At 45.8% G+C, this 27,769-nt stretch overlaps 10 protein-coding genes across 10 annotated transcripts; 5 read left to right on the top strand and 5 right to left on the bottom strand. All coding sequences in view use genetic code 12, as the record gives it.

Annotated features, from left to right (window-relative positions):
- Positions 1-3,391: 3,391 nt before the first annotated feature.
- On the bottom strand, positions 3,392-3,943 carry LODBEIA_P01820 (uncharacterized protein; the record flags this gene model as incomplete). The annotated part of the gene is made up of 1 exon (XM_066971750.1): positions 3,392-3,943. One exon carries the CDS (start codon positions 3,941-3,943, stop codon positions 3,392-3,394), a length of 552 nt encoding a protein of 183 aa, XP_066827120.1.
- Positions 3,944-8,217: 4,274 nt separating this feature from the next.
- Positions 8,218-12,462, top strand: LODBEIA_P01810 (uncharacterized protein; the record flags this gene model as incomplete). The annotated part of the gene is made up of 1 exon (XM_066971739.1): positions 8,218-12,462. One exon carries the CDS (start codon positions 8,218-8,220, stop codon positions 12,460-12,462), a length of 4,245 nt encoding a protein of 1,414 aa, XP_066827119.1.
- Positions 12,463-12,770: 308 nt separating this feature from the next.
- Positions 12,771-14,537, bottom strand: LODBEIA_P01800 (uncharacterized protein; the record flags this gene model as incomplete). Its single annotated transcript, XM_066971728.1, has 1 exon — positions 12,771-14,537. One exon carries the CDS (start codon positions 14,535-14,537, stop codon positions 12,771-12,773), a length of 1,767 nt encoding a protein of 588 aa, XP_066827118.1.
- Positions 14,538-14,799: 262 nt separating this feature from the next.
- LODBEIA_P01790 (uncharacterized protein) lies at positions 14,800-17,019 on the top strand (the record flags this gene model as incomplete). The annotated part of the gene is made up of 1 exon (XM_066971716.1): positions 14,800-17,019. The coding sequence occupies one exon, from the start codon at positions 14,800-14,802 to the stop codon at positions 17,017-17,019; it is 2,220 nt and encodes a 739-aa protein (XP_066827117.1).
- Positions 17,020-17,072: 53 nt separating this feature from the next.
- LODBEIA_P01780 (uncharacterized protein) lies at positions 17,073-19,046 on the bottom strand (the record flags this gene model as incomplete). Its single annotated transcript, XM_066971705.1, has 1 exon — positions 17,073-19,046. The coding sequence occupies one exon, from the start codon at positions 19,044-19,046 to the stop codon at positions 17,073-17,075; it is 1,974 nt and encodes a 657-aa protein (XP_066827116.1).
- Positions 19,047-19,394: 348 nt separating this feature from the next.
- LODBEIA_P01770 (uncharacterized protein) lies at positions 19,395-20,844 on the top strand (the record flags this gene model as incomplete). The annotated part of the gene is made up of 2 exons (XM_066971694.1): positions 19,395-19,460; positions 19,585-20,844. The coding sequence occupies 2 exons, from the start codon at positions 19,395-19,397 to the stop codon at positions 20,842-20,844; spliced, it is 1,326 nt and encodes a 441-aa protein (XP_066827115.1).
- A 92-nt stretch (positions 20,845-20,936) lies between these two features.
- Positions 20,937-21,671, bottom strand: LODBEIA_P01760 (uncharacterized protein; the record flags this gene model as incomplete). The annotated part of the gene is made up of 1 exon (XM_066971683.1): positions 20,937-21,671. One exon carries the CDS (start codon positions 21,669-21,671, stop codon positions 20,937-20,939), a length of 735 nt encoding a protein of 244 aa, XP_066827114.1.
- Positions 21,672-22,989: 1,318 nt separating this feature from the next.
- On the top strand, positions 22,990-25,356 carry LODBEIA_P01750 (uncharacterized protein; the record flags this gene model as incomplete). The annotated part of the gene is made up of 1 exon (XM_066971672.1): positions 22,990-25,356. One exon carries the CDS (start codon positions 22,990-22,992, stop codon positions 25,354-25,356), a length of 2,367 nt encoding a protein of 788 aa, XP_066827113.1.
- A 120-nt stretch (positions 25,357-25,476) lies between these two features.
- Positions 25,477-26,157, bottom strand: LODBEIA_P01740 (uncharacterized protein; the record flags this gene model as incomplete). Its single annotated transcript, XM_066971661.1, has 1 exon — positions 25,477-26,157. One exon carries the CDS (start codon positions 26,155-26,157, stop codon positions 25,477-25,479), a length of 681 nt encoding a protein of 226 aa, XP_066827112.1.
- Positions 26,158-26,318: 161 nt separating this feature from the next.
- Positions 26,319-27,755, top strand: LODBEIA_P01730 (uncharacterized protein; the record flags this gene model as incomplete). The annotated part of the gene is made up of 1 exon (XM_066971650.1): positions 26,319-27,755. The coding sequence occupies one exon, from the start codon at positions 26,319-26,321 to the stop codon at positions 27,753-27,755; it is 1,437 nt and encodes a 478-aa protein (XP_066827111.1).
- Between the last annotated feature and the right edge of the window lie 14 nt (positions 27,756-27,769).

Here is a 27,769-nt window from a genome sequence, read left to right as displayed (position 1 = left end):
GGGCGCTGAAACAGACTCCTGTCAAGTACACCGCTTCTAAGCTTAAGGCAAGATAGAGATCGAATGATGATGATCTGTTCTTGCATCCAACGCCCGTGTTTGTTATTTCTTTCCTTCCTCTCCAGAAGCCACAGCGACTCTATATTTAAAAACATGCGCCAACAAACCCGTAGACGCATAGTGGGCTCTGCCTATAAGAATTTTTTTTTTCTCGGTGTTGTGCGGTGCGGCCTTCCCGAAACGGAGTAGCAGCTGAACGCCGCGTGTGTGAGTGACGTCTTTTTTTTTTTTTTTTTTTATTTTCTTGCTCTTGTTTACAGTGTGAGTGAGTGTGTGGTTATGCGAAAGCGCTCGCTGGGCAGCAAGTCAAGAAACTCTGGTGATTGGCCTCGGCCAGAGAGGATTCAACGTGCGCGGTAACCACCACCGTCAACCACCATCGTCACCACTATTATCCAATCGAGATGTCGTAACGCCGTAGCGGTCATAAACGAAGAAACAAATAATTACGAGACAATAAAAAAAAAAAAAACAAAAAAACAACAATTTGGCATGCACCTCGTGCCCTTGTCCCGGTCCCCTTTTCTCTCACCCCTTCTCCACCTTCACTCTTTTCCCCCCTCCCTCGCCATGCCCGTGCTTGGTTCTCCGCGATCTCCGCGCGGTGAAATGTTAGGTTGCTGCCACGACCTAGCCCCCCTCCCCCCGAAAACTCACCCCTAAATTTTTCTTTTACCGCCACGACCCACCACGAGGGCGACGGCCAACCAACCACAAAAAAAAAAAAAAAAAGGTAGAGTGTGTGGGATTGACCTAATGCAGTAAAACAAACATTGCCCTTACCCTTTGAAATTTGAAATTTCCTCTAAACTTTCTCCAGCTTGAAACGTTGCAGAAAGATTTCTCAATCCCGCTGCAATGGACGAGAAAGTGCAAGTTTCAGGATACACGTTTTCGCTGGTTATGACATTTCCGTTTCAGACTCATATGCTCTAGGAGGGGATGGGATGGAGCATGTTGGAGTAAAGCGAATCTCGAATTTTGACAGCCTTTTTGTGTGCATGCGTGTGTGTATGAAGTTTTGGAGGAGGTTCATCCCTTATGGCTCACCCTACCCGGCACATCGATCTCTTCTCCTGTAACCGTGCTCCCTCTATATCGGACCGGGGCAGGAGGTTCAGGGAGGTTCAGAGGGATGGCGAAGAGGCCAACAGTCAAGAAAAGTTGGTGACGTGTCAACTTTTCTTGGGGTGACGTTGCTAGGGGTGAGAGGAGAACGGGGTGGATAGAGGTGGATCCCCATAGATCAGCAACGGACGTGTTTAACCGACGTTGAACAACAGCTTTTGATCCAAACGGGGCATAAAGCTGTAACCATACCACAGGGATGAAATAGACATGCTTCGACCCACGGATTCAAGGGATGAGAATATGATGTTTTTTTGGGGCTTTCATCGTGGGCTATGTTTAGTTGGGCACGTGCGTGGGACTAACTCGCTGCATCGGGTATATAAATTGTCTCCATCTAAACTTTTTTTCTTTTCTGTTCTTTTCTTTTCCTTCTGTTTTTGCAGCCAAACACGCACTCAAGCTCAACTACGACTAATCGGCTTGCAATGCAGCAGCTCGGTGTCAACCAAACATGATTGACCCTGCCATCGACATTCCCTGTCTTTGTAATTTTTTTACATGTTCTAGTAAATATCTGAGTAAAATCTGCTCGTTTTGAAATCGCGGAGAATGATATATCCACAATTTTCCTTTTTTTTTTTTTCTTTTTTTTCGCTCCATGGCTCCATGCGGAGAGACGCAAATCAAAACCCAGCAATGCAAAAAGATTAGAAAAAGTTGGAAATTTTTTTTTGCGCTTTCTTTTTTTTGGGGGGATTCGGCCGAGTGGCGAGATGGTGAGCTTTTTTCAATTGCCGAACGGAGCACAACAACAACAACAACAACAACAACAACGAGCCAATCTCGCAATTTTACAAAAAAGTTTCTTTTCTCTCCGACTGGAGAGAGAAACGTTTACTGGGCAGCGTCTTTTTCCCCTAATTGCAAATCGCAGGCTTGGGTCAGCTAGACAGCAAATTGAGCAAATGGAAGCGATGGTCGAAATCACGGCATTGACGTAGCCGTTGCTCCCGATTATCTATTCAAGGTCACGGTGATCGCAAAAACTCGGCAAAGTGAAAAATTTTTCTTTCGTCTTTCTCTTTCTTTATCATTCTAGACGCTAGGCATGGACTCCGCAACGAGTCACCCTTTGGAGTATATGTTGTTGTTAGATGAGCACAAATGTATAAAAACCACGGGCCAGAACTTCTCTGTTTTTTTTTTTTTTTATTTATGGCGCGAGTGGGGATCGGATCATTGCTAGTTGCCAAATTTAGCAACATGTAAAAAAAATATTCTCACTTATTTTTTGGCAAGGTGCTGATGGAATAGATAAAGCACACACACTGCGAGATTCAAATGATTTCTTCTTTTGATCCAGCTGTTGGTAATGGACATGTTTAACGGGCGGTATCCGAGTATCATTATCCTTCCCTTAAACTCTCGTCCCATCTGGATCTGGAGTCAAGTGGCTGTAAGATGTGGAGATGAAACGTTTGGATCGAGGAAATTTCATCATGTGACCGGAGTGTCTCGTATTCTTTGTTTTTCTCATTTTTTTCATGAGATGTAAGATTGCCCGTTGGGCATATACGATCTAGATGAAGTTTTTCTTTGCTTTCTTTTATTGCGGCGGATCTGTTTGTGGGGGGACCCTGTGAAGTTTGGGCTCAGTTGCGATGGCAACTACTTGTGGAGAAGTTGGATTCCTAGCCGTCTCTTCTTGGTCTCTCGCGATGACTCGTGGTGTTCAATCGCCGAGCAACATGGACTCAGAGACAATAAGAGAAAAATAAAAGGTGAAATTTTGAGCAGAGTTTGGCAACGAATAGGTCGATGTGATGTTCAAAATTTTTTTATTTGGGAGATGAGAGAACAATCTACCCTCTCCATGGTGCATGAGCTATACACGATACATGGGGTCTAAACTAGGGTCAACGACGTTACTCGACTGATACATCTTGGACCAGTTAATGAAAGAGAGCGGAATGTTCTTTGGTCAAGATCAATACCGGATTCACCCTCTTTTTTATGACATTTGGGGATACCAGGCCCATCAATGTGAACTGGGGGGGGGGGGGGGAGGGCACCGAAAAGCTCGCTTGAGTGATATCGAGGCTCCTGGCGCATCGATTGCAAACTCTGCGTCATCTCGAGGAGAGAGTAGTATGTTCAATTTTCACTCACACGATTAGAGCTCCAGATACGAGCCCAGGTTCTTCTTGGTCTATGAAACCCCAAACAACGTCTTCGTTATAGTTTTAGCCCCACACTAGAGTCACACGTTTTTATACTTGTACTTCAACCCATTCAACTGCTCAACAGACTCACCAACAGACTCAAACCACCGTTGAAACAACCTCGGCATCACGAAATTAACTAGGGATAGACCCGCCATGTAGTACCGCGGCTGCACCACCACGTCGATCCACGCCACTTGGAGCGTAATCACCGCTGTAACAACCACGATCCACTTTTTAAACTTGATGAGATCCCGCGGGAGTTGAATGATGCAGATTATGTTTAGACAAATGCCAAGGAGGAACAACAAGTTGACGATGTGGGCTTCTTTCGCGACGAGCTGCGTCGCGATCGTGGCGATTATTTCCACGGTGTATAGATACATCACCCATCTCATGTAGAGCATGTATTGTTGCAAGTTGTAGAGGTTCAAAGTGTGGATATATTCAATCTGGTCGTCTTCGTCCATGTAACTTGTCGGCGCGGCTTGGTCTAGGAGCTGTTTGTCGAATTTGCGGAGTCTGCTTGTTGTTGTTGTACCGCAGTGTTCATTGTGCTCGTTCTCATTTTCGATTGCTGAACCGGGCATGTGGATGCTATCAGGGGCGATGATAAAGAAGTGATTGGCTTGAGGGGGTGATGAATGAATGACTGAGTGAGTATATCTCGAAGTATTGCGCAATTCTTTTTTGATAGATCACTCACGCTACCATGTTCGAGGCAAGGACGAACAAACTGGCAGGAAAGGTTTCATTGGAATAGAATTGAATAATGTGAACCAAAGTGACGGGTATGGAATCATGTTGGTTCTGGTTTGCAGAGTCGAAAGATAAGCATCAAGAGGTGCGTGAGAGAGGGTGTGTTGAAAATCGATGAAAATTCACGATTCCCCACATCAAGGATCTTGAATCAGTCAAGATTCTTGATTCAACTAGTAGGAAAATCTCCCAAGTCACAAAAAAAAAAAGAACCCTCTCCCAACTGACAAAGCCGATTCTATGTGTAATGTTTCTGTTACCTTGATCTAACAGATAGCTAGCTTTGCGGGCTCATTTGGATATGCTTATGCCTGTTCAACGTGGGTCTCATCAACAGTAGAACACCACAATACTGCAGCAGAAAGATTGATACACCAGATGAATAGACGCGTTGTTTGATCAGTCGACGCAACAAATTTGGAACTTCGGCTGCAAAAAAATTTATACCGTCGCCCTACTCGGTTCCCTTTTTTTTTTTTTTGTCTCAAATAGTGATGCAACGATGGAAGCCTTACCAAATCAAACCCAGATGGGTTGCACGATCGCGCAAATGTTGTCGCGGCGCCTATAAGAATCTAGTTGCACTTTGCAGGAAATTCTAGAATTGTTCCGCTTAGGGTAACTCGACTTCTAGATGGAACCGTGATGATCCCAATCTGCAATGAAAACCAGAAAGCGCTCTCGTTTAACCTCCACAGCATCTCATCCTACCAATAAAAAAAAAAAAAAGAGAAAGATAGAACAAGCGCAGGAAGGACCGACATTGACTCTTAGTTTGATGTCAGAGTTATTCTTCATGCAGACTTTTTGAACAGTGCCGATGAAAGACAAAGACAAAAATAAAAAGAGTTAGGCTATACGATTAGCAAAATTGAGAAAAAAACGATCTTATTGTTTCAAAGCGTTATTTTTTTGTTTTTTTTTTTTTTTCTTTTGCTGCTCACGTTGGGCTTGTTCTAGACTCTGGAAATAGGGAGAAACGTATCCGCCTATGCAATTCCTTTTCTAGCCCGCTTTCGTATTGGGACTTGGTGTCTGTGAGTAATAAAGAGTATTGAGCTCGTGGTGTCTTGGAAAAAGCTAGGTGAAACTAAAAGAGGGAAAATCGAGGCGAGGCTTTTCCATGCGCTGTGGACGGTTGGGAGGTGCTCACGCGGTATACCTGTCTCGGTTGTAGTGGGATCGTCGCTTTGGCTGAGACAGGGACCTTGTTAGCATGTCGAGAGATACCAAGACCGCGCGATTACCGAGATCATCCCCTGGGCGATTGGAGCGATCAGAGGTGAATACTGGGAAATCGTGGATGAGAGTGATCCTCCTCTAGTAGCTGGAGTTGCAACCACAGTGCAAAAAAACTGTCTCCACTGCCCTAGTAGAGCAAGGCAGATTTGAGCCGTGGAGCCTCGCAGATGATGATGATGATGACAATAGGATGGGGCGGCACGCCATAACACGATAGAGTGTGTTGTTAGATTGAAAGTCGCGATCCTTTTGACGCGAAACGCGTTCCTTGCTCGGGAGAGGGAAGGGAAAGGGGGGGGGAGAGGTGGTTGGGGTAGTGGTGGTGGTTATTTTTGGGGATCGCCAGTTTTAGCTCGCGCTCACACGTCGCCCAGTAACAACGCTGTCTGCGCGAAGAAAAACCGCGCAGCTGCGTCGAAGGTTCGTCGTCGCAAAGTGGCAATTTTTTTTTTCTGCTGCGACTGCGCGAGAAGCAATTTCGCGTCGGGGAGATTGTAGTGGTAGTGACAGGAGTGGTAGAGAGTGGTAGGAGTGGCAATAGTGACGGTAAACAAAGCCAAAACAGATGTGAAACAATAAAACCGTTTCTCGGACAAATACTACAACAAGTTTTGAGATGCGCGATACTAGGTAGAGACAAAGAACCAGTAAAGACGAAGAAAACCCCTCACGGATGGCCTCATATTATTGTTTGTTGTTTTTTTTTTTTTTTTTTTGCAAAAGTGGCTGTGGAGATATGGCGGGCTACATGAATTGAGATTTATATTTTCCCCAGGAACTTTGATCCTAGCGATGTAGGATCTGGAAAACATCACTTTGAGCCATTGGAGAAGCAGTTGTCGTCAATAAGCTTCCAAACGCTGGGACGTCTCCTCCTCCCCCCTTCTCCTCGGTCTCGCTACACTATAACGTAACGGGGAAGCCGTATCTTCTCTGACGGGTAATAATTGTTGTTTACCAGACTAAATAGAAAAACCCTCCTTTCCCCCTTTCTCTCAGTTGGAACAATTTTTTTTTGTTTTTTTTTTTTTTTCGATTTTAGCGACAAGAAGAAGCTGAGAATTGGCGTATTATATCTGGTGCCGGGTTGTGTATTTTTTCCTTTTTCCAATCGTCAATCGTCAGTCGCTGAGATGACATCGAGATTGGGAGTATGGGGCTAGAGGCGTTGGGTCAGAGTATCCGAAGATGGTCTGTGCTTGAAAAGGAGATTGTCGAGGTCCTCGTGATTCTAGAATCGCGCATGATTTTTCAAATCTCTCGCCTCTTGGCCTGTTTGCCTGTTTGCCTCTTGGCCTCCTCGTATCCCGGCTCTTGCCATACTTGGCAGTCTGTTTTGATTGTTTTGCTTGTTTTGATTGTTGATGTTTCAAGTTGCAAGATAATTTCCCTCTTGCTACACGAGAGAAAAGAAAAATAAAGCCAGTGCATTTGGTAGCAACCTCCCTCCAATATGTCTAACGCGTTTATGATTAAAGTTATGGAGAGGGAGAGCAGGTGGCACTACCCAAATCAGATGATAGCGCCACCAACCTAATCCCAAATCGTCAATCAATCAGTCAGTCAGTAGAGTCATATGCACTGGTATAGAAAAAGGCAGTGTTTAACAGTGGCAGAGAATAATATACACCAAAGAGGGCCATTCAAAGGCCTGACGAAACCATGAGACTCTGGCATAAGGACCTCCTCGTTCTCTCACCAACATGGGCAAAGAAATACGCGGTTTCGACCAGAGAGGATGGCGGGAATTGGCAGTATTGCTGCGGCAGCACGGCCGCATCAACAACCCAATCTGCAAAGAGAGAGACAGACCAGAGGAGACTCATGCAGACAGGATATTGGAATTGTCAGACACCACCACCGCCAGCAGCTAAACAAAGAGACGATAAACCTCTTCCTTTTTCTTTTTCTTTTTTTTTTTGTCTTTTTTTATTTTTTACGATTGGGACAATAGAATCACCGGAACCACTAGAACTGAGCTGTTACGGTTAAAAGTCAGTTCGTGGTTTGTTGTTGTTCTTCTGGGTTTCTTGGTGGTTATTTCCAGTGGTTAACAATAAAATAACCACAATCAATTAGAAAAGAATTCAAAATCAGCAGTGGAGCTGAACATACAATAGGGCGGTTTTGGGCTAAATTACTCTTCAACTATCTGACTAGCTAACTAACACCTCCTCCACCACCACCACCGCATTAATAAAAATTTTGACAACACAACTCTCAACTTTCAAACTTTCATTCTTCTACTTCAATTCACACCACTTTTTTTTACATTCACTTCCTCTTCTTCCTCTCCCTTGACCAGTCACTACGTTCACCGCCACCTCGACCACCGCCATCTCCAACAACAAAGTGTAACCAACAATCATCATCACCATCATCGTTTTCACCACCACCCTCATTCGCTCACTTGATTTCTATTTTCTATTTCATTTACATTAGCAGCAGTTGGGGTCCAAAATTCACAAGTATAAACACGTCCAAGAACGGTGCAAGACAACTTACAAGAACAACACCAGCAGCTCAGTTCGGCTTCATCAAAACGAACTCGGTTTAAAGAGGCAAACAAGTTGTAGAAAAGACACATTTGTTTGCAACAGACATTCATTTTTTTCATCTCCCCACCACTACATTCAACTCTCTGACCAACATTGTTGTTGCTGTCGTCACACCACCCGGTTCTCATAGACAGGTTGAAAAACTTTTCACTTTCATTCGCTTACAGTGTTCTTTAACAAAACTCAAAGCTATCTACAGCTATAGTCATTCATTCATTCATTTATTCATTTTCTTCCTTTTCCCTTTTTTTTTGTTTTTAATTCAACAGACGATATCCAGAAATACAACTTATTTTTAATCGAAAATGAAGTACGATGTCAAGCGGAGATTAGCTTCTGCACTTTACATCTTATCATGCTTGTCAACCATAAATGCATTACACGTTGTACCGCTTGAGATCCGCGAGGATGGACGAATAGTGCCCGCTAAAAGGGCCGATTCCGACGCTCCAGACAACTCTGATGAATTTTCAGGGTACGGCAACTCAACAGTACCCATTAGACCCGCTCCAAGACCCGATCCAAGCCCGTCATTAAGCTCACAAGGTAAAGCAGCAGTCGCATCAAACTCACCTTTGTCTTCATCACTAATACCCATCGATACCCCAGCCACTTCAATAGCATCATCATCATCACCATCATCAGATGGAGGCCCGCCACGTGTATATACTCCAGCCACGAATACCCCTTTTGTCTCTAGTGGGAACGAAGAGCCACCAAGAAGAACGCGAGATCCCCATGCTAATTCAGACTTTGCAGCACCGCGGCTGCTGTCGTCAGTTTCAACCTTGGTGCCCGCCATCTCACGTACATTGGCCGATGGCGAATCATCTAGACAAAATCAGCAATCGCCCGTGACGGCACCTTATTACCCAACCACATCTGTCGAGTCTGAACAAACGTCTCCTCAAACTAGCGAGGCAAACGCAGCGACAATGGAAGTTAGCAAAGTGACATCATCTGCATCGGGAGCCACCCTAGCAGGAGCCCTTTCTTCAATCATCAGACCCGCAATCAACTCAGACTTGTCCAACTCGCGGCTGCTGGCGTCAGACTCACCCTATGCCGCAACCAAGTTGCTGATTGTTACTAGTAGTACATCGTTGACAACAAGCCACTCCGAACCAACAACCGAATCTAGTCTCCCAGGAGTCGCCAAAGCCGCATCCGACTCGGGATCACCCCACCCAACTTCAAGCGCGGCCAATACGGTAGTTCAATCGTCTACAGCTGCAGCTGCAACTACAGCTCTAACTACAACGCCACCCGATGAACCCAAAGATCAATCAACTGCAGCTACACCACCCGAAGTTGTAACATCAGATTCCACAATATTAGCTGCCGGGGCTTCACTAACGGCCTTTGCTGGTCTTTTAGGTGACGATGGTGACGATGATTCTTCTTCTCTCGGGGAATCGCTGCATACTCACCTCTCGCCTCCTGTCTCATCTACACTTTCACCAGTCACCACCACCAGCTCAATATCGTCTTTTGAATCACATGCCACAGCAAATACTGCTTCAACTTCCCAAGTCGCTACTGGCACCACATCAACAGCATCACCACTCGCTCTTTCTTCATCCCAGCCTTCTATTGCGCTGACACCCGTTACAGGCTCTTTCAGATCACCTGAATCATCGGCTCAGTTTGTTTCATCCCCATTGACAACAGCACCAACAACAGCAGTAGCAAGCTCCAGCGCCTCTACAGACCGTGCTATTCCTAGTGGCTCATCACTCGACCAGTCCACTTTAGCTGAGCAGAGTCTGGCGTTTGTCACTGGTTCTTCAAGCTCCATTTCAGAGGCAACAGGCGTCAGCTCGGCACCGTCTTTTTCTGAGCTGAGTGCTCAAGCTATTCAAACAAGTTTATCATCATCAGCCGAGGATACATCACTCGCAACGGCATCCGAGATTTCTCTAGCATCAGCATCAGCCACTTCATCATCATCACCATCATCACCATCATCACCATCATCATCATCATCATCATCATCATATTTGTCAAGCTCTTTGGTCAGTCAACCTTCAGAGTCGCTTGTCTCTGGCAGCTTGTCATCCACTCATGCTTCATCGGATGCTTCGTTGTCACTGGCGCTGCAAATATTGAACGCTGTTTCTTCATCCCTTGGATCATCCAACGAAATCTCATCCGCAACTTCTACTGGGTTGGCAACGGCATCTGAGCACACAGGCTCGCCTCTTGGTTCATCCTTGGGTTCATCGATTGTCACTGACTCTAGTGCTGCTTCACGCACTCCTAGTGCTAGCTCCGAGCTTGCAGCTTTGGTTACACCCTCATTATTGTCTAGCTCGGGATACCTTGTTTCAAGTCACACAACGCTTGGCGCTTCAAGTATAGAGGAAGTTTCAAGCGAATGGCATCTGGCAGAAAGTAGCCCGGTTCCAATCATATCAAGTGGCTTGAGAAGCTCCTCCCTTTCTGCCATGGTGGCTATAACTTCCGGCACCGACTTGATTTCTGCCACAGAGTCCGTCATTGCTTCTTCAGACGCTTCTAGATCTGCATTTCAAACACAGTCGTCGCCATCGTTGGCATCGTTGGCATCGTTGACAGCAGTCAGTGGTTTAGCTTCTAGTCACACAACAGACACCGAAGTTTGGGACTCTAGTGCTGCTTTGGAAATTCTGAGTGGCTCGTTGTCAAACGGACTCATTGCACATCTGCAGCTCACATCGACTTTGGAAACCGAAGCCATTTCCCACACCGAGTCTCCATCTTCGACTGCAATTAGTGGAGTGGTGGTTTCTTCGCATGCTGCTGCATCTGACTCCGGTTACCAGTCCCTTTTTGAGTCATCTGTTGCTGAGGGTTCATCTCTTGACAGTCACTTGCTAGTCAGCGGTACTGTTTCAAGTTCTTTTGGGTCGTCAACTTTTGGTGAGGCAGCTGTGCCCACCACCACCACCACCTCTGCCAACACAGGGTCAGAATCTTTGTCAGGGTTAGGGCCGCAAATCTCTGGTTCAAGTGGAGCAACTTTGACAGCTTCGCCATCTGAAGTTTTGGTAACAGAGTCAAGTTTTTCAAGTGATGAAGTATTTGTCCATTCATCTGCATTGGGATCCAGTTTTACAGATTTGACCAATGCGACTGAAACCAATTTAGGTTTATTCCCTACATCTGGCGCACTGACCGACTTGAGTGCAGAGTCGCATGCGTCCGCCTCATCCACCATTGCCGAAGATAGCACGGGTACCTGGGCCACAGCATCAACCACAGCTGCAGCATCAGCAAATAGCGCTGCCGGCTCGGAGGTATCAGGCAGCTCAACCGATGAAGATGGAGAAGGAACGGGTGTCGGTTCTGCAACTAGCGATGCCACAATTACTGGCTCATCAGTTCATACAAGTGGCACCACTGCATCCAGCGGGCAAGGAACTGCTTCAGCAAATCCATCAGGTCAGCAGACAATTAACCTGTCAACTGCACTTGCTGCCCAATTATCGGGGCAAGAGTCTGACGGAGTGTCCGAGACTGAAGGTTTCGCTCCAACCACATCTGCAACCATCACTGCGCCACCAACCACATCGACGGGAGTGGCGCGTGCGGGCGGATCCACTAGTTCGACCAAGAACTGGTTGCCCTCGTCCTTGGTGATGGCCACAACACCTTCTAGGGACGCCGAGAACACCTCTCAGTCGGAAATTGAAGAAGGCTCGCCTACACCAGACTCAACATCGGGCTTGCCACGCGCCATCACCCCGGAGGCCACCAGCGCGCCCAAGAGTGGATACACAATCATTACTGTTGGTTTCAAGAATGCGTTGAATTACCCCTTTGTCGTAAACAATACAGTCACATCAGCTCAAATTTTCCTGTTCTTGCCCGGTGTCTTGACTTTTCCCTTTACCAACACTAAAGGATTTGGTGACGTTACTGTTAAGCAATTGATTCCATACCAGGCTGCAAGCATCAACTACACCATCACCGTTGCCGAGGTTTATTTTCCTTCCAACAGTATAATGACGCTAAGCCAGTTGATCTCTAGTCCTGATTCGATGATTTACAAAAATCCAGATGGCATTCAAAACACTTTAGCGTCATTGATCGACAGTCGAATACCGCTTATTGGATTAGACGAGTCGGATCAGCGGTCTATCGGTTTATCATCGGGAAATAATGCACCTGTCAACCCCAATGGGTCCATGGATATGGCGTACACTGACCAAACAAGCTCGACCAAAGAGAGAGTTGCGGGCATAACAGTCGGCGCGGCAGCAGGGTGTGGTTTATACATGGGTTTGATGGTTTTGTTGTTTGCCAAATTTAGAAGGAACAATAAAAACGTTGAGTTGCCCTTGTCGGACTCGGAGTCCAATTTCGGCATGTCTAGTGACGACTTCTTCACCACGGACGACAGTGCCTCGGGCTTTTCTGCTATCTTTACGAGAATCAATAACGGGTGTATTTTGAATGGCGAAGACCAACGACCTCATCCTGAATACTCACCTCAATTACGCGGACCTGGTGCAAACAATATATCTGAGCCCGTGCAAGCTTCCAATTCGTTGGGCTGGTATCACTAAGATACGAAACTTACTGAGTGAGAGACAGAATGAGAATGAATGAACAGACTTTTTTTTTTTCAACTGGTCAAAGCTCTCTGGTTCTCACTACATCTACACGGATTGTATGGTAACCGGGTTAAAGTCAATTGTTATTGATCCCACTTTTTAATTTCAAAAGGTTGCTGTTTTTAAAAAAGGAAAAAAAAAAAAAAGATGAAAAAAAAGACACTGGTGAACATTTTTTATTCGTTGCTGTCTATAAGTCAGTTTTATTAATTAGTATTATTATTGAATATCATCATTACACTTTTGAACAATAACAATTCTCACTCCTTTGACGCTATTGAAACCACAAACTCGTACAAGTCATCAACGACCTTTTCAGCGTCTTCCTCTAGAACATCCACAAGTTCTGCAACCAAAGACTCTTTCCCATCAAGGTTGTGAGAATCGAGATTTTCGGAGATTATTTGGTGCATAAGATCGTCTTCGACACCAAGGCAATCTACCAAAAGGTCGTTTATTTTGGATGCAATTTGCTCTCGTTGATCTGCCGGTAAAAGTTTGATGTTGAAAATTTTTGTTTCACCTACTCTTTCCAATTTCTTTTCAGTTTTTTGCTTTTTATAGGCACCTTCATTCTGTTTGTTGAGCTCCTGGTTCCCGTTCCCGTTCTCGTTCTCATTCTCGTCCTTGTTCTCGTCCTTGTTCTCATTTTGGTTCTCATTTTCATTCTCATTCTCGATGTCCCTGGCATCCATCTCTTCCTCAAGAGACCTCTTTGCATGCCGCTGTTTCAAATACTCGTTGTAATCGTTTTCATATAGCAGCGCAAGACCATTCTGCTGATAGTTTCTCAACCGATCTATCGCATCGAGTTTATTTTCCAAGAGGTCGCTTTCGTAATTGAGTTGCTTTTCATAGTCTCGTTTGAGCTTTTCTTTCTCGACTTCTTCCTTGGCTTTGAATTTCAGTAAATGTCTTTCATATTCCTTCTTGTCATTGGCCAACTCCCTTTCTGTCATCATGACTTCGTATTCCTTATCACTCAACTCATAGTATTCATTGGGCGGAGTAAACTCTTGTGGTTTTTTGGGCGTGGGCACCTCCTTCATCTCATTGGCTAGCTTCTGGTCTTGCTTTGTCTCTTTGAGACCGTCAATCAATCTGCTCAACTTGTGTCTAGTCTTGACTCTCTCCTGCTCCATTCGCCTTCGCCGGTTCTCTTTTTCAATCGAGAGCATCTTGGTCCTGAATCGAATGATATCCTTCACGATTCCTTCTTTCATATCGTTGGCAACGTCAATCAAGTCATTGTTATCCACTTTGTAGTCGCTATACGACTGCATCGCCAAGTCGAGATCTTCAAATCCTTTTGTTTTGGGCCGGGCTCTGTTTTTCGAATTGGAGATCACCAACCTCGTTTGGTTCTTTAGCTGCTCCGATACCACGCTCGGCTGCACTTCTAAAGTTTCTGCCAACCGCTCCTTAAGCTCATCGAGCTCGTCGCTGTATATTAACAGGCCATTCGGTATGATTGAGTCTATATCCTTATATGTGTTCACAAGCCACTGAAGGTCGACAAGCTTATGAAGTCGTATGAATATTGTTTTGTGGTCCATGAATTCGTAGCCAATGGCAGACCACTCAAACTCTCGGCTTGTGCCGTCAAAGCAAACAAGATCAACAAGAACTTTTTCGATGGCGTTGTTTCGTAGACTTGGGAAATTGTTCAAGATGACTGTCGAGATCTCCTCCATCAAGTTCTTCGGGCGCATCTTGCCGATATCGATGTAAAATTTAGGCTCCTCGTCTTCGTTTATCACGTCGGTAAACTGAACTTGATTTTTGGATTTGCCACTGCTTTTCTGGTCAGCCGTACTGCTGAGTATTTTTGTATTGTTCAATTCAATAATTTCCGAGGCATCAAATTGGTTCAGTGTGGGGAGCAGAAGATTCACTTTTGGTTTAACGGTGTCTGCAAGAAAACGATCCAGCTTCGATAGAAGCTGTAGTAGCTCCAAATTGTTAGTCGGAGGTAGCTCATACGGAGACACAAACGCTACGTTGGAGTGGATTCTGTTCTTGCTCATGGTGGTTGCCCTCTAATCAACACCTCTCTTTGTCTTTTTGACCTTTTGGCTTGACCTCTTCTCACGATGGAAAATCAAGGAAAATTAAAACCTTCAAAGTACTGCCAAATTCCGTCTCTACTATACTCTTTACTTTATACAACTCCTACCACACTTTTATCTACACAACCCATACTTCATACTTCATATCCGTACTTCACAGTCCTACTTCGTACTAGTACTAGTACTTCGTGATCCTCACGCGCACTTTTTTCAAGATCAGATGACCTTGGCATTGAAATTGCCCATAGACTTGTCCAACACCAACGAAGAGCATGAGCTACTCAGTCTTGACACAGAGGAGATTGAGCAAAGACTCCAGAAAGACCTCAACAACATTGAGCTATGGAGCCAGCTTCTCAACTACTACGACTTGTGGATCAATGAAAAACTTGTATCTGGAGAGAATGCAGCGAATATCGTACCAAACGAGGAAAAACAAAAAATCAATAGCGCTTACAGGAGACTTTTAACGCGGTTCCCGAACTTGGAGGAGTACTGGAAAAAGTGGCTGATTGTTGAGTTCAAATTAAATGGAGCAGAGGCCTCGATAAATGTTCTTCGCACTGGTGTGGAGAATTTTCCTCATTCGGTTTCCCTATGGTCAGAGTATTTGGCAGCTTTGAAAACGACAAACGGGGCAGATGCCGAAAAGTTCAGATTCATGTATAGGGAAGCATTGAAATATAATGCATACCATTTCCAATCTCACCCTATTTGGGACAAGGCAATCGAGTTTGAAACAGAGAAGCTGAACTCTTCCAATGAATTGAGAGAGCTTTATCTACAGGCGTTGAAGATTCCCATGTATCAATATGCTCAGTATTACTCGCAATTTAGCGAGATCAGCAAGAATTTCGAGATTCAGAAGTTGCTAGATAAGGAGACTTTGCCCGAGTACGTGGGAAAATTTGGGAAGTCCAAGTTGGAAGAGCTCTCATTGATTGAAAAGCACCAGATTATCGACGATTACTTTAATGTGGTGTTTGCCTCAACGCAGATGAAAGTGGGCGCAATCTGGGAGTACGAGCAGCAATTGTTGAATCAGGATTTTTCAACAGATAGACTGGCAATAGACACCGAGCGCAAGATATGGCTAGAGTATCTTGATAAAGAGATTACAGCATACAACGCATCGCCAGAGGACGGTTCCCAGTTTAATTTTGTCAGAAGCATTTTTGAGAGAGCGTTGGTGCCAAACTGTTATGACACTGAGCTTTGGCAAAAATATATCAATTTTATTGAATCGTCATCCTTGGCACAAAACGATGTTGATGGTGATGATGAGAATGAGAATGAAAAAAAATTCAAAGTTATAGACGAAATATACAAGAGAGCCAACTCGAGGTTTGTGCCGTTGGATCAAAATGACCTTCGACTTGGGTATGTTGATTTTTTGGTGCAACAAAACATGCCCAGCCAAGCTAATGAGTATCTTTTTGACTGGATAAAGTTGTTTAGCGGCAATTCAAAACTATATCTCAAAAAGTCTTATTTGGAAATGGTGCACGGGATTCTCAATTTGTGGGAAAGGCAATTGAGCAAGTCGAAATTTCAATCGGCATTGGAGAGTATAGTGGATAAACGTTTTTTTAAGAAAATGGGCAACGACCAGGACCAGGCCAAGGGCAAGGACAAAGACCAGGACGAGGACATCGACATGTCCGACAAGACACGGGCATCGGATTCAAACGAGCGGCAAGTGGAAGACTCCAGTTTGTCACTACTGAATGAGTTTACATCCCAATTCACTCAGTTCTTGAATGAAGACGCAGTGCCATTGCTTGTGCTTGCATTGTTGACTTTATACAAGAGTCAGAAGGGTACTGTAAAGATCCGAGAGCTCTTCAACAAGCTTTATAAAGAGCGAGACTTGGTCAACTCGATTGGCTTTTGGAGATTCATGTTAGAGTTTGAGGGTTTGTACCAAGGCAATTTGCAAAATTTGCGGTCGATCTACAACTTTGTCAAGACCGAGACGCAACTACCCAAGGCTGCATTAGATGCATTTTCGGACTGGTTCTGCGATTTTGCCTCGGCCAATGTCAGGAGGATATTGAACCTAAACAAGGACAGCTCTGATGATACGATGATATGGAAGGATCTCAACACGTCCAACTCAGTTTTTTACAACAAGTCCATCCGCAAACGTCAAAGAAGCAATAATAAACTTTTCCGCAACCAGTCTTTGAAAGTGAACGAGAAGGACGCACACAGTAGGATTCTTGAGCATTTTGCCAAGCAAGCCGGCCATCCTGGCGAAACAAGGGATGAAGGTCCGACATTTTCTGTTTCTGTCGAAGACGGTACATTCGAGGTAGATCTTATTGATCTCACTAAAAGAGATTTGCCAGTGCCGCCATATCCAACAGTTTTAAATACACACAAGGCATCTATTCCAAAAAATAACCACTTGCACACCACGAAAAAGTATAAACATTGATCCTATAAAAAGAAAGGAAAGAAAAAAAAGGCGGTCAAGGGAGGGGGGGGGAATCAAAGATCATCGGACTGGCGGCCAATGACCATTAATCCCTCATCGAAAAGGGCCTTGCCATTGCACCTATTGTCGCCGTAAACCTCAATGATTTGCAATTTTGGACAACTGTCACCGATCAAAGTGAGGATCTCATTATCAACGGCTCGCACAAAGGAGGCATCCAAATATGTCAACAAGGGCAACTGAACATGATGGAAAAAAGTCACCGATTCATCCTTTTGCGCTTTCTCCTTCAACAAGACTTTGTACTGGTGTGTATCGCTAGTTAGAATCTGGGACAAAAAATCCTTGGACACTTTGTATAACGAATTTATACTCAACTCAACCAATGTCTGGCAAGAATGATTCAACAATGCATATACAGCACGATCGCCTAGCGCCGTGCACTTTGTCAAATTGACCTCCAATAACCCACCTGCGTTGACTTTTGCAAAGTTGTCGAAGGCCTCTGCAAATCCAGCGTTGGATACCTGGTCTAGGTTCGCCATGGAGAGTCTCGTCAAGTTGCGGCAATGCTTTGCCACTCCCTCGACTAAAAACCTCTCAGTCAACGCTGAACAGCCATCGACATTTAAGGAGGCAAGAGACGCCCCCGTTTTCCTTAATAACTCAATCATCATGTCGTCGGTGACCAAGTCTTCACTAGTTGGATAGGAAATTTCCAACTCATCGAGCTTATTTTCTCCTAGATGACTTGAAATCCCACTATATGACTCGACCGTGTTGACACCATCCAATCTGGACAATTTCAACGAGGTCAAGTCTTGTCCACAGCACTGCAACATACTGTGCAAAGAATCGTTTCCAAATCGATGCGTGTTTCGCACTTCGAATTTGGATAGCCTTCCCGTGACTGCATGGAAATATTTTTGCCACATGGGATCGCTAATCAAGAATGGACCATTTAGTGACAACGAGGTTAGATTTTTTAGATTGGATGCAAAATACTGCAAATTGTCATTGTGCAATTGCCCACACATGAACAAGGTCAATGACTCCAAGTTGGGACAGAAGGACGCAATTTTGTTTAACGAGTCCGAGTCGACATTTGAACAATCCCAAAACTCAATGTGCTTCATATCGGGTGATAAGAATAACGAGATTGTCTTGTTATTCAAAGACCTGTTCTTGGACAAGATGGTAGAGATTTTGCTCAAGTTCATTTGTCCGATATCACCCAAGGCATGAACATCTTCAATGTTTTCTGTAATCTTTTTGATGCACACATCTTGAAGCTTGGCGATTTTGATGGTGGTTTTGTTCAACAATGCTTGAGCAACCTTTTTTCTCTTTCTTCTTGCGCTGAGCTGATTTGCCTTGGCTTTCCTTTCTCGTTCACGGAGACTGTGGTTGCATGAACTGCACAAGTAGCCCGCTTTTTCCTTAATAAACCTGGAATAAACTGACAATTCGAACTTGTCACCACAGTCTACGCAAGTATCCATTTCTCCGAATTTTTTCATGTCAGCGCCCAAGTCGTCGTCATCATCATCATCGTTTTCATTATAGTCGTCGTCATCATCGCTGTCGCCGCTTCCATCGCTGCCACCACCGGGTGCGCTTCGCTTGCGAGTTCTCGCTGAGCCGCGAGTCGCGGCTCTTGCTTTCCTTCTAGCCGCTCGTCTCATCTGAATGATTTCCTCGTCCTCCTCCTCCTCTTCTTCTTCATCACCGTTTTCAACGTTCTCGTTTTCTTCATTGTCACGACCACTCGTTGCGCCTCCAGTTGCCACTCGCGTTGGTGTAAACCACGTTGTGCCACGCACACCATCAGTAGCAACACCCCCGCCAGCGTCACCGCTGCCTTCATCTTCCGCCTCGGGTGTAGCTGTGGCTCGCAATCCCGCTGCTTCACGTTCACGTCTCTGTCTGAACGCGTCGGTGATGCCTTCACTTCTCAAGAATTCAGTCAACGCGGAGCTGGGGCCCTTGACCCCGTCGCTAGTGGGTTTTCTACTTCTTCTAGCCATTGTTTACTCTGATAACAAAGAAGAAGAAGAAAAGGAATATAAAAGTGGCAATAATTCCAAATACACTGGCCCTATCTCGTGATGATGAAAATTGCAGCAATTGATTCATCTCTGAGTACTGCTACTGCCACTTCTAGTAGTGCGGGTGGGATGCCGACCTTAACTATGTATAGTTGGATGCATCGAGTGCTACCAATTTCTCCCACTATCGAGAAAAATCGCCACACAGACTCTTGCAAATAAAGGGAAGACGCCCATCATTGTACGGTATCAAAGGCTTCATCATCATCTTGGTATCAGTCAATCCTTTACCCCCAAAGAAACGCAAGAAGATTATACGACACTAAGATGCAGATTATCCTCAAGGACTTCAAGAAGCAGACGGTGCCAATTGACGCAGAATTGCAAGATACAGTATGTTTTTTCAAGGCTTTTCCAATTCTTCTTTTTTATTTTACGTCTGGGCTCATGCGTTGAGATAATGAGTTCAAGTTAACTAACAGATCGATGGTCTTTTTCCATTTTTTTTTTTTTTTAGGTGTTGTCAGTCAAGGAGAAGCTAGGCAAGGAGAAAGAGTGCGAGCCATCGCAGATCAAGTTGGTGTACTCGGGAAAAGTGTTGCAAGATGACAAAACGTTGGAGTCGTTCAAATTGAAAGAGGGCTCGTCGATTATATTTATGATTTCGAAGGCAAAGAAGACACCAACACCCGCACCGGAAGTGGCGCTGACTTCGACGCCTAGCAATGCCGAGGTTGCGTCTGCTTCAACGGGCGACTCGACAAAAGTGGAGCCTGCGGCATCGACGTCACGGGATGCGTCGATCACGCCTGCTGACTCGGGTGCAAGTGCCGATGCAGCTGGAGCAACACCTGCGCCTGCTCCAGGAGCAGGCACGGCTCCTGCTCCCGCTCCTGCTCCTGCTCCTGCCGTGGCAGATGAATCTACGTTTGCCTTGGGGAGCGCGAGAGAAGCCACGATAAACAATATTATGGAGATGGGCTATGAAAGGCCGCAAGTTGAAGCTGCATTGAGAGCTGCATTCAATAACCCCCACCGTGCCGTCGAATATTTGCTAACGGGGATCCCTGAGTCGTTACAGCGCCCCGAGCAACCACAACCGCAATTACAAGCACAACAATCTACATCGGGAATAGCTCCGTTGGCTGAGTCCACCGCGGCTGAAGTTAGTCGTAATGACGACAACGAGGACGAGGATGTGGACGAGGAGGACGAAGACGACGACGATGCTGATGAGTCGCAAGGAGGAGAAAACTTGTTTGAGCAAGCCGCGGCAGCAGCAGCACAGGAGGGAAGAAGCGGCGGAGGAAGCGCGGCGGCAGAGCCAGGCGCTGCTGGAGGCGGTCTAGGCGGAACGGGTGACGAGCAGCAGATGCAATTGTTGAGGGCTGCGTTGCAGTCGAACCCCGAGCTAATTCAACCTTTACTAGAGCAATTGGCAGCATCGAATCCCCAGATTGCCAATATGATCCAACAGGACCCCGAAGCTTTTATAAGAACATTTTTGGGAGCTGGCGGAGATGACTTGGGGTTTGAGATTGAAGGAGAAGAAGGCGATATAATTGGAGGCGGCGCAGGAGCAGGTGGTCTAGGAGGTGGAGCACAAGGAGGTGAAGTACCCGAAGGCGCCGTGCATTTGCAGTTGTCAGAGCAAGATCAGAGTGCAATCAATAGGTTGTGCGAGCTTGGATTCGAGCGTCATTTGGTGATACAGGTGTACTTGGCATGTGACAAGAACGAAGAAGTTGCTGCTGATATGTTGTTTAGGGATATGTAGAAATCGATGTAGAAGAAATTTTGCAAGAAAAAAAAAATATAACTTGTCTGCAGCACAACATCAGAACCTATATTTTATATCTACAAGCATCCTCACAAGTCGAGCCCTGCTAAAGTTTCAATCACTTTATGTTTCAGCAAATGTGATTGTGAAATTGGCGCATTGCCTTGTCTCACCACGATGTAGCTATTCACACCAGCTTCAATTGCAGCTTCCACCTCTTTTAAATTATCACTCAAAAATAGCACCGATTTTGGATCCGCCTGTTTCTCGATCTGGTCAAGAATCTTGGCATATGAGCTAGCTTCTTGTTTGGAGCCGGCAGTGGTGATGTCGAAATATCCACTCAATTTCGGATTCAAGTCAATGGCTGATGATGCACCTTGATTGTAGACATGGCTAAATAGCAACTTCTGAGCGGGAATGCTCCCCGATGAATAGATGTAGATTTTCCCCTTGTGTTGCGTGGGGAAAGATTCAATAAAGTCAACGGAGTCTTTGTAGACGGGGCTCTGCAATTCTCCCGACTGGTATCCGTGTTTCCACACTAGACCTTGCAACGACTTCAACACGGGGTCCTTGACGTCGTTTTCCACTAGATTCTTGAAGTGGCTGAAAGTCGCGTTGGAGCTAGTGGTGATGTCGGGTGGTAATTGTGATAGGATCTCGACGATGGGATCTTGCGAGGCATTACGAGACAAGGGGAATTGTATCGCGTCGAGGCAGCTTGGGAGTTTGTCGAGAAAGTAGGGGAATAACTTGTCCTTGACGAACGTTATGGGGCATACGGTCCCTTCTATGTCTAGTATAACTGTGTCTATGGCCATCTGCAACGTGTTCTTGGGGCAAGTACGAGGTGAAATGGAATCCAAGCATGTGTTTGGCTCATACTACAACGCTATATACATATCGACTGCCCTCGTGCCGGCCGGGCTGGTCACGTGCCTACTTGGCACGTGACCAGAGCTATCAACTGTATCAATCCCAAGAGAGTGGTGGGGTCACGGAAGCCGTGTAGTTGCAAATCAACATTAGTTTAAAAGTTAAATGCTTCATGTAGGCAGTATCCAACTACCAAAAATGGGGGCTGTTCTGGAAGACTATCCTCGGATAGTCACTTGTGGGGGGGGGGGGGGTGGTTATGGGGTTATGGGGTTGTGGGTACAAGAAAATGTGTATTAGTTGTACAGCCAAAGTAGGCAATAATTAGCAGTCAAGAGAGCGAGAGGGGGTGGGCCCATTTGAGACCTACAAGCTGCTAGGCTCACTGTTGAAAAGTAACACACACTCTGTTGGATGAGCCCCGGGGTCTTTGATCCAATTTGACACCCTCTTCTTCGTATAGACCGGTGCATGTGGCATTTGGCATGTGTGGATATACGGTACCCAGTTTTCCCTTTCTTGCCTCCTCTTTATACACATGCTAACCAAGAAAGAAAGAGATCAAAATTGGGTTGCAGTTGCTGGAAGCGGAGGAGGGGGATCTTTGGCAGATAAGGGTTCACGGGGTCACGTGCCTCTCGCTTATCGGCCAACACAGCGGCAACGGCAGTAGGAACGGCAGAAGAAACACTCCCTTCGAGGAGCTACTTCCAGTGCATATGAGGGGGCCGGCTTGCATGCTCTTTGTCTTTTTATAGTTTGGCTTGGTCACTCGACTTCCCAAGTAGGTTTAGCAGCCAACCTCGATGATTTGCGGTATTCCTTCTGTTGTGCTGTGGTATAACGGTAACGCCAAACTCACGGTGGGTACGGCAACAGAACCAAAGCACATGAAAATAGCAACTACAGACGATGACAAGGACCTGCAAAACCACAGCAAACTTTCTTCCTCTTCCTCGTTGCCGTCTGCGTCGTTTGTTGTAGCAGCTGCGTACCACCTGTTGTGTTTCTCCAGCTCCCGTCGGTCTTCAAACTGTATAAAACGTGATTCCAATCACCTGAAATACGCTATAGACAAACACACACACACAGAGAGACAAGCAGATAGAAGCACTTGACACCATCACGGCCAGGCAATATTTAAATAATCAACACATTACCACCTTCACCTTCACACCAACCCCACCTTTTCTTTTGCCAAAAAAAAAAAAACAGGTTCAAGGAATTCCAAATTCCATCCCGCCACCTCTCTTTGCATGACAGATGAGCTCATCATCATCGCCATCGCCACTAACATCAGCACCAACATCGCCTGTCCCTAGTAGATGTTATGATAAAGAGCCGTTATATGACGAGGCTAATGACTATATAGACGAAGACCACATAAGCGAGTTTGCCAAGGCTCTAGTGTGGCAAGAATACGACGATGCCACTACAACATCCCCAGCTACTCCGTTGCATGGCCCTATAAATATAGATACGCACGATATATCTTCACCAGAATCATCACTGGATACAGAAGAAATAGACACCAACCACCACCACCACCACCACCATAATAATGGCAGTACAGTTGGCACATTATTGGCGGACGAAGGGGCAGAGGTGGGTGCCAAACCAGTACAGAAACCAGATTTGATTTCATCCAAAAACGACTGGTTCCCCATCAATAGCAAGGAATACCAGCCGCGGAAACCCAAGGGCAAAGGCAAAGCCAGCAATAAGCAGAGGCGAACTTCGTCCACTTTGAAAAATTTGCAAAATGAATTTAGAAACAGTGCTAGCTTCACCTTACTCCGATGGCCCATCTTGACTTGTGTCTTTATCTGGATCACCATCTTGGGGCTATTCTACTTTCTCGTGCGGGTCTACGTGGCGCTACTGGAGTATTTCTTTACGTGGACGGGAGAGCGCAAGAAGTTGAGAGATGCCTTGCGCAACTCCAACTCTTATGAGGAATGGGTGCAAAATGCCAAAAAATTGGACCGATATCTAGGGTTGGACAAGTGGGCCGAAAACCCTCGGTTTTCCTATTACGATTCACAAACGGTGCGATTGACGATTAACAAGTTGAAAAACGCCCGCTTGCATAATAACCAGCATGAACTATTGGTCTTGCTTCATGGGTGTTTGAAAAGAAATTTTGCCGGTATCGAAAATCGTCAATTGTACTCTCACATGTACTACGGCACCAAAAACTTGGTTCAAGAGTATTACAAAGAAGTTGTTCTTTGCATCGATACAATCATCGACTCAAAGGAACTCAACATCGAGGTCAAGTACAAATTCTTCAAAACGGTGCTGCAGAACCTCGGTAAATCGGCATTGTGTCTCAGTGGTGGGGCATGCTTTGCATACACACATTTCGGGATTGCAAAAGCATTGTTGGACCAGGACTTGTTGCCCAACATCATCTCGGGCACATCTGGCGGTGGTTTAATTGCAAGTTTACTCTGTACCAGAACCGATGAGGAGTTGAAAAAACTCTTGGTGCCGCAGTTGGCGAGAAAAATTACCGCGTGCGAAGACCCGTGGTACATTTGGATACCGAGGTTGCTCCGCACGGGGGCAAGATTCGATGCCATTGCATGGGCTAGAAAATCCAATTTCTTTACTCACGGCTCAACGACTTTTGAAGAAGCTGCGGCAACCACCGGCAGGAAATTGAATATAAGTACGGTGCCGGCAGATCCGCATTCACCTGTCATTTTATGCAATGACATTACGTCTCCACACTGCATCATCTGGTCTACATTGTTGGCGTCCTCGGCAGTTCCAGGTATATTGAACCCCGTTGTGTTGATGATGAAGAACCCTGCCACTGGCGCAGTGGTGCCCTTTTCCCTCGGCAGCAAATGGAGAGACGGTTCTTTGAGAACAGATATACCTGTGGATGCCCTCAACACTTATTACCATGTCAATTTCACCATCGTTTCTCAAGTGAATCCGCACATTTCCTTGTTTTTCTTTGCACCAAAGGGCACAGTCGGAAGACCAGTGTCAATGTCGCGGAGAAAGACCACCAACGAGAAGTTTGCATCATTTAGAGGCGGGTTCATTGCCACTGCATTGGAGCAATTGTTCAGACTCGAAATTAAGAAATGGCTCCAGATTGTCAAATCGCTCGATCTTTTACCGCACGTGTTGCAGCAGGATTGGTCCAACGTGTGGTTGCAAACATTCACGGGAACCATCACCATTTGGCCCCGAAACAGGTTGAGTGATTTCTGGTACATTTTGGCGGACCCGACAGAAAAGAGAATGGAGGAGTTCATATCCAAGGGCGAGAGGAGCATGTATCCTAAAATCTTGTTTATCAAAAATAGAGCATCACTAGAGAAAACCATTGAGAAGGGGAGAAAGCTTGCATCGTTGGCCATGCGCGGGGCCAAGGTGAACGTGGCACTCGACTCCGACGACGATGAAGACTACGAGCCAAGCGACTACGATTTGGCCAAGTTTAAAAACACCATTGGCTTGACCAATGCCGACATGGAGTTGTTTAGCAACTCCCTTGACGGAGAGGACGACGATGAAGATTACGACTTGAATGATCTGTACGAAAGTGATGCGTTTGAAAGATTAGCATTACCACGCAAAGAAGGACATCGTCGAAACACCGTTTTTTAGAATAAAAAAGAGAAAAACCAAAAGGAATCAAAAATCGAAGAAGAATATTAGACATTTTTGAAACCACATTTCATGTTCTTTTTTTATCTTTTCTGTTTACTCTATTCTCTATATATATTTCTACTCGTTTTGCTTCCTCCATATCTTTTTTATTCGAGCATCGAATTTGCCCACATCGCCAATTTCCCCATCGCACTCGGCAATGTTTTGCAAATACAAGCAACACAACTGGAAGCTCTTTTCAGCAATCATTTGCTTCTCCACAGGTTTGAACGGCAGTAGGACCCAATGACTCATAGCGTCGCGACTCGCGTCTCGCGGCTTGGGACCAATACCGACGCCCAACTTGAAAACCTTGAACCGTTCATCATCAGCCTGCATCACGCTCGTCAAGTCCCTGATGCCATTATGGCTCTCGTTCTTCTTGCCAAACCTCGAGAGCTTGACCTTAGGCACATTAGCTTCGAAATCGTCGTACAACACAACAATAATTGACCCGGGTCTTATAGATTCCCTGTCTCGCGATTTTGTCCATGCTTTGCTACTCTCGTTCATGTACAGATTGGATTTGATAAAGACCAAGCTTGAGTCGTGGTTGGTGGAGATGGCGTACAGGGGGCGCAACTGCGGCTGCTTGGCTTGGTATTTCTCCATTAGTAGTTTCAAAATGTAGTGGCCTACCGAGTGCCGTGTGAGCGGACCGGGGTTGCCGATGGATAGAAGCACAAGTGGCACCGTGCTCATGCTCTTGCCCGTGGTGCTTGCCGTGGCGATGAGGTTTCGGCTTTCAACGGCAGGCATTTGGGAAGGTTGAGGTGATGTGACACAAAACAGAGAGGGCGAGTTTTGATGGACGCGGAACAAGGTGTACGATATTTTCAAGGTGGCATCTAGTTGGACAAACACATACAAGGGGATTGCACACATCTGGGCCAGCATTTAAGTGTACGTGGAAAGGCCCGATGTCTGAGGATGGAAGCAAATGTGATCTAGAGCCGCGTGATAGTCCGGGCCGTTTAGGTGAAGGAGAGCTTGGGCAGTGGGAGAGCAGAGCGAATGGGCAAGACAGCGTGGAGAATCAGGGGGAAGAACCGTTGTCCAATGTTCTGCCGGCCGCGAACTTGGAAGAAGGAGAAGAAGAAGAAAAGGATGTAACTGCCAATGGAATTAGCAGCGGGAGAAACGAGGAGGTTGACGGCCTGAATGAGCAGCGGGATCTCTGTGAGAACGAGCTTGAGGCTCAGGAAACATCAGTGCATAAGGACAAACTCCAGCAAAGTGACGCCATAACAGAGCCACAACAGGAACTTGACATTGAAGAAAGTACACTCCATGAAGAAAACGATAATGGCAACGATGACAATGACAAGGACAACGACATTGACGACGACTACGACGATGACGAGTTTGGAGATTTTGACGAATTCGACGAATACGAGTCACGTCCTCCTCCTCCTCCACCACCAGAGTCGCCAGAATCATCCACCATTGCCATTCCCGAAAGCGCATTCAACAACAGAAGCGAATTCCAAGCCCGGTTGGAACAGCTCATGTCCAAGTTGTTTATCCTACCCGCAACTTTCAAAACTGACACCACTGCAGATCCATCCTCCACACGCGACACCACTGTCACTACTACCTCCAGCATCACCGCGGCGGACTCATTACTAGACAATGAACGAGTACGCACCATATATAAGCAAATTTCAACATTGCCATATTTGCAGCCTCCCAATTGGATCAAGCTGGATATCAGACACAACCTATTGATCAAGTTGAATATACCGGTAAACTTGGATGAACTCAAGACCCCACCGGCACCGGCATCAGCACCACAACAAACGTCATCGTCAGCATTGCCGGCTCACCATCCTGGGTTAGATCGAACTTCATCAGGCAGCGGCATTCCACCTCCGCATCCTCGTATTGCACAACTGGGTAATCGCCTCACTGTGCCACGAACACACTCCCACACGAGAAAGAAATCGATAAGCGTGGAAGACATCGACTGGCTGGACTTCCCGCTCCCGGACCTCGACGACTTGAAAATGAATAAAGAAGAAATATCCCGGCTTATCGAATCCACCACGGCGAAAATTTCCCAGTTTGAAATTGACAACATGGAGAACTCGACTGTGCTGTATTTGCAGAGCCGAGACTTGGATGTCATCGATGCCAAGTTGGACCAATTGAAGCTGAACCATGAGGAGTTGCTTGTTCTCAGCACCGTTTGGCTTAACCAGCTCCTGGAGTTGAGGAAGGATTACGAGATATACGAAAATGTCGTGCAGAGTTGTATTGGGTATAGTCAGAAGTTGCGCCGCGAGGAAATATTGGAGAATTTGAAAAAGACTCAACTGTCGAAAAGCATCAAGTTCCCGTGGAAGAAGAAGAAATGAAAAAAAATGAATAT

The sequence above is a fragment of the Lodderomyces beijingensis genome (assembly GCF_963989305.1).
Source record: "Lodderomyces beijingensis strain CBS 14171 genome assembly, chromosome: 1".
In the NCBI taxonomy this organism is placed as follows: Eukaryota; Fungi; Ascomycota; class Pichiomycetes; order Serinales; family Debaryomycetaceae; genus Lodderomyces; species Lodderomyces beijingensis.
This window is presented reverse-complemented; position numbering and strand designations above follow the sequence as displayed.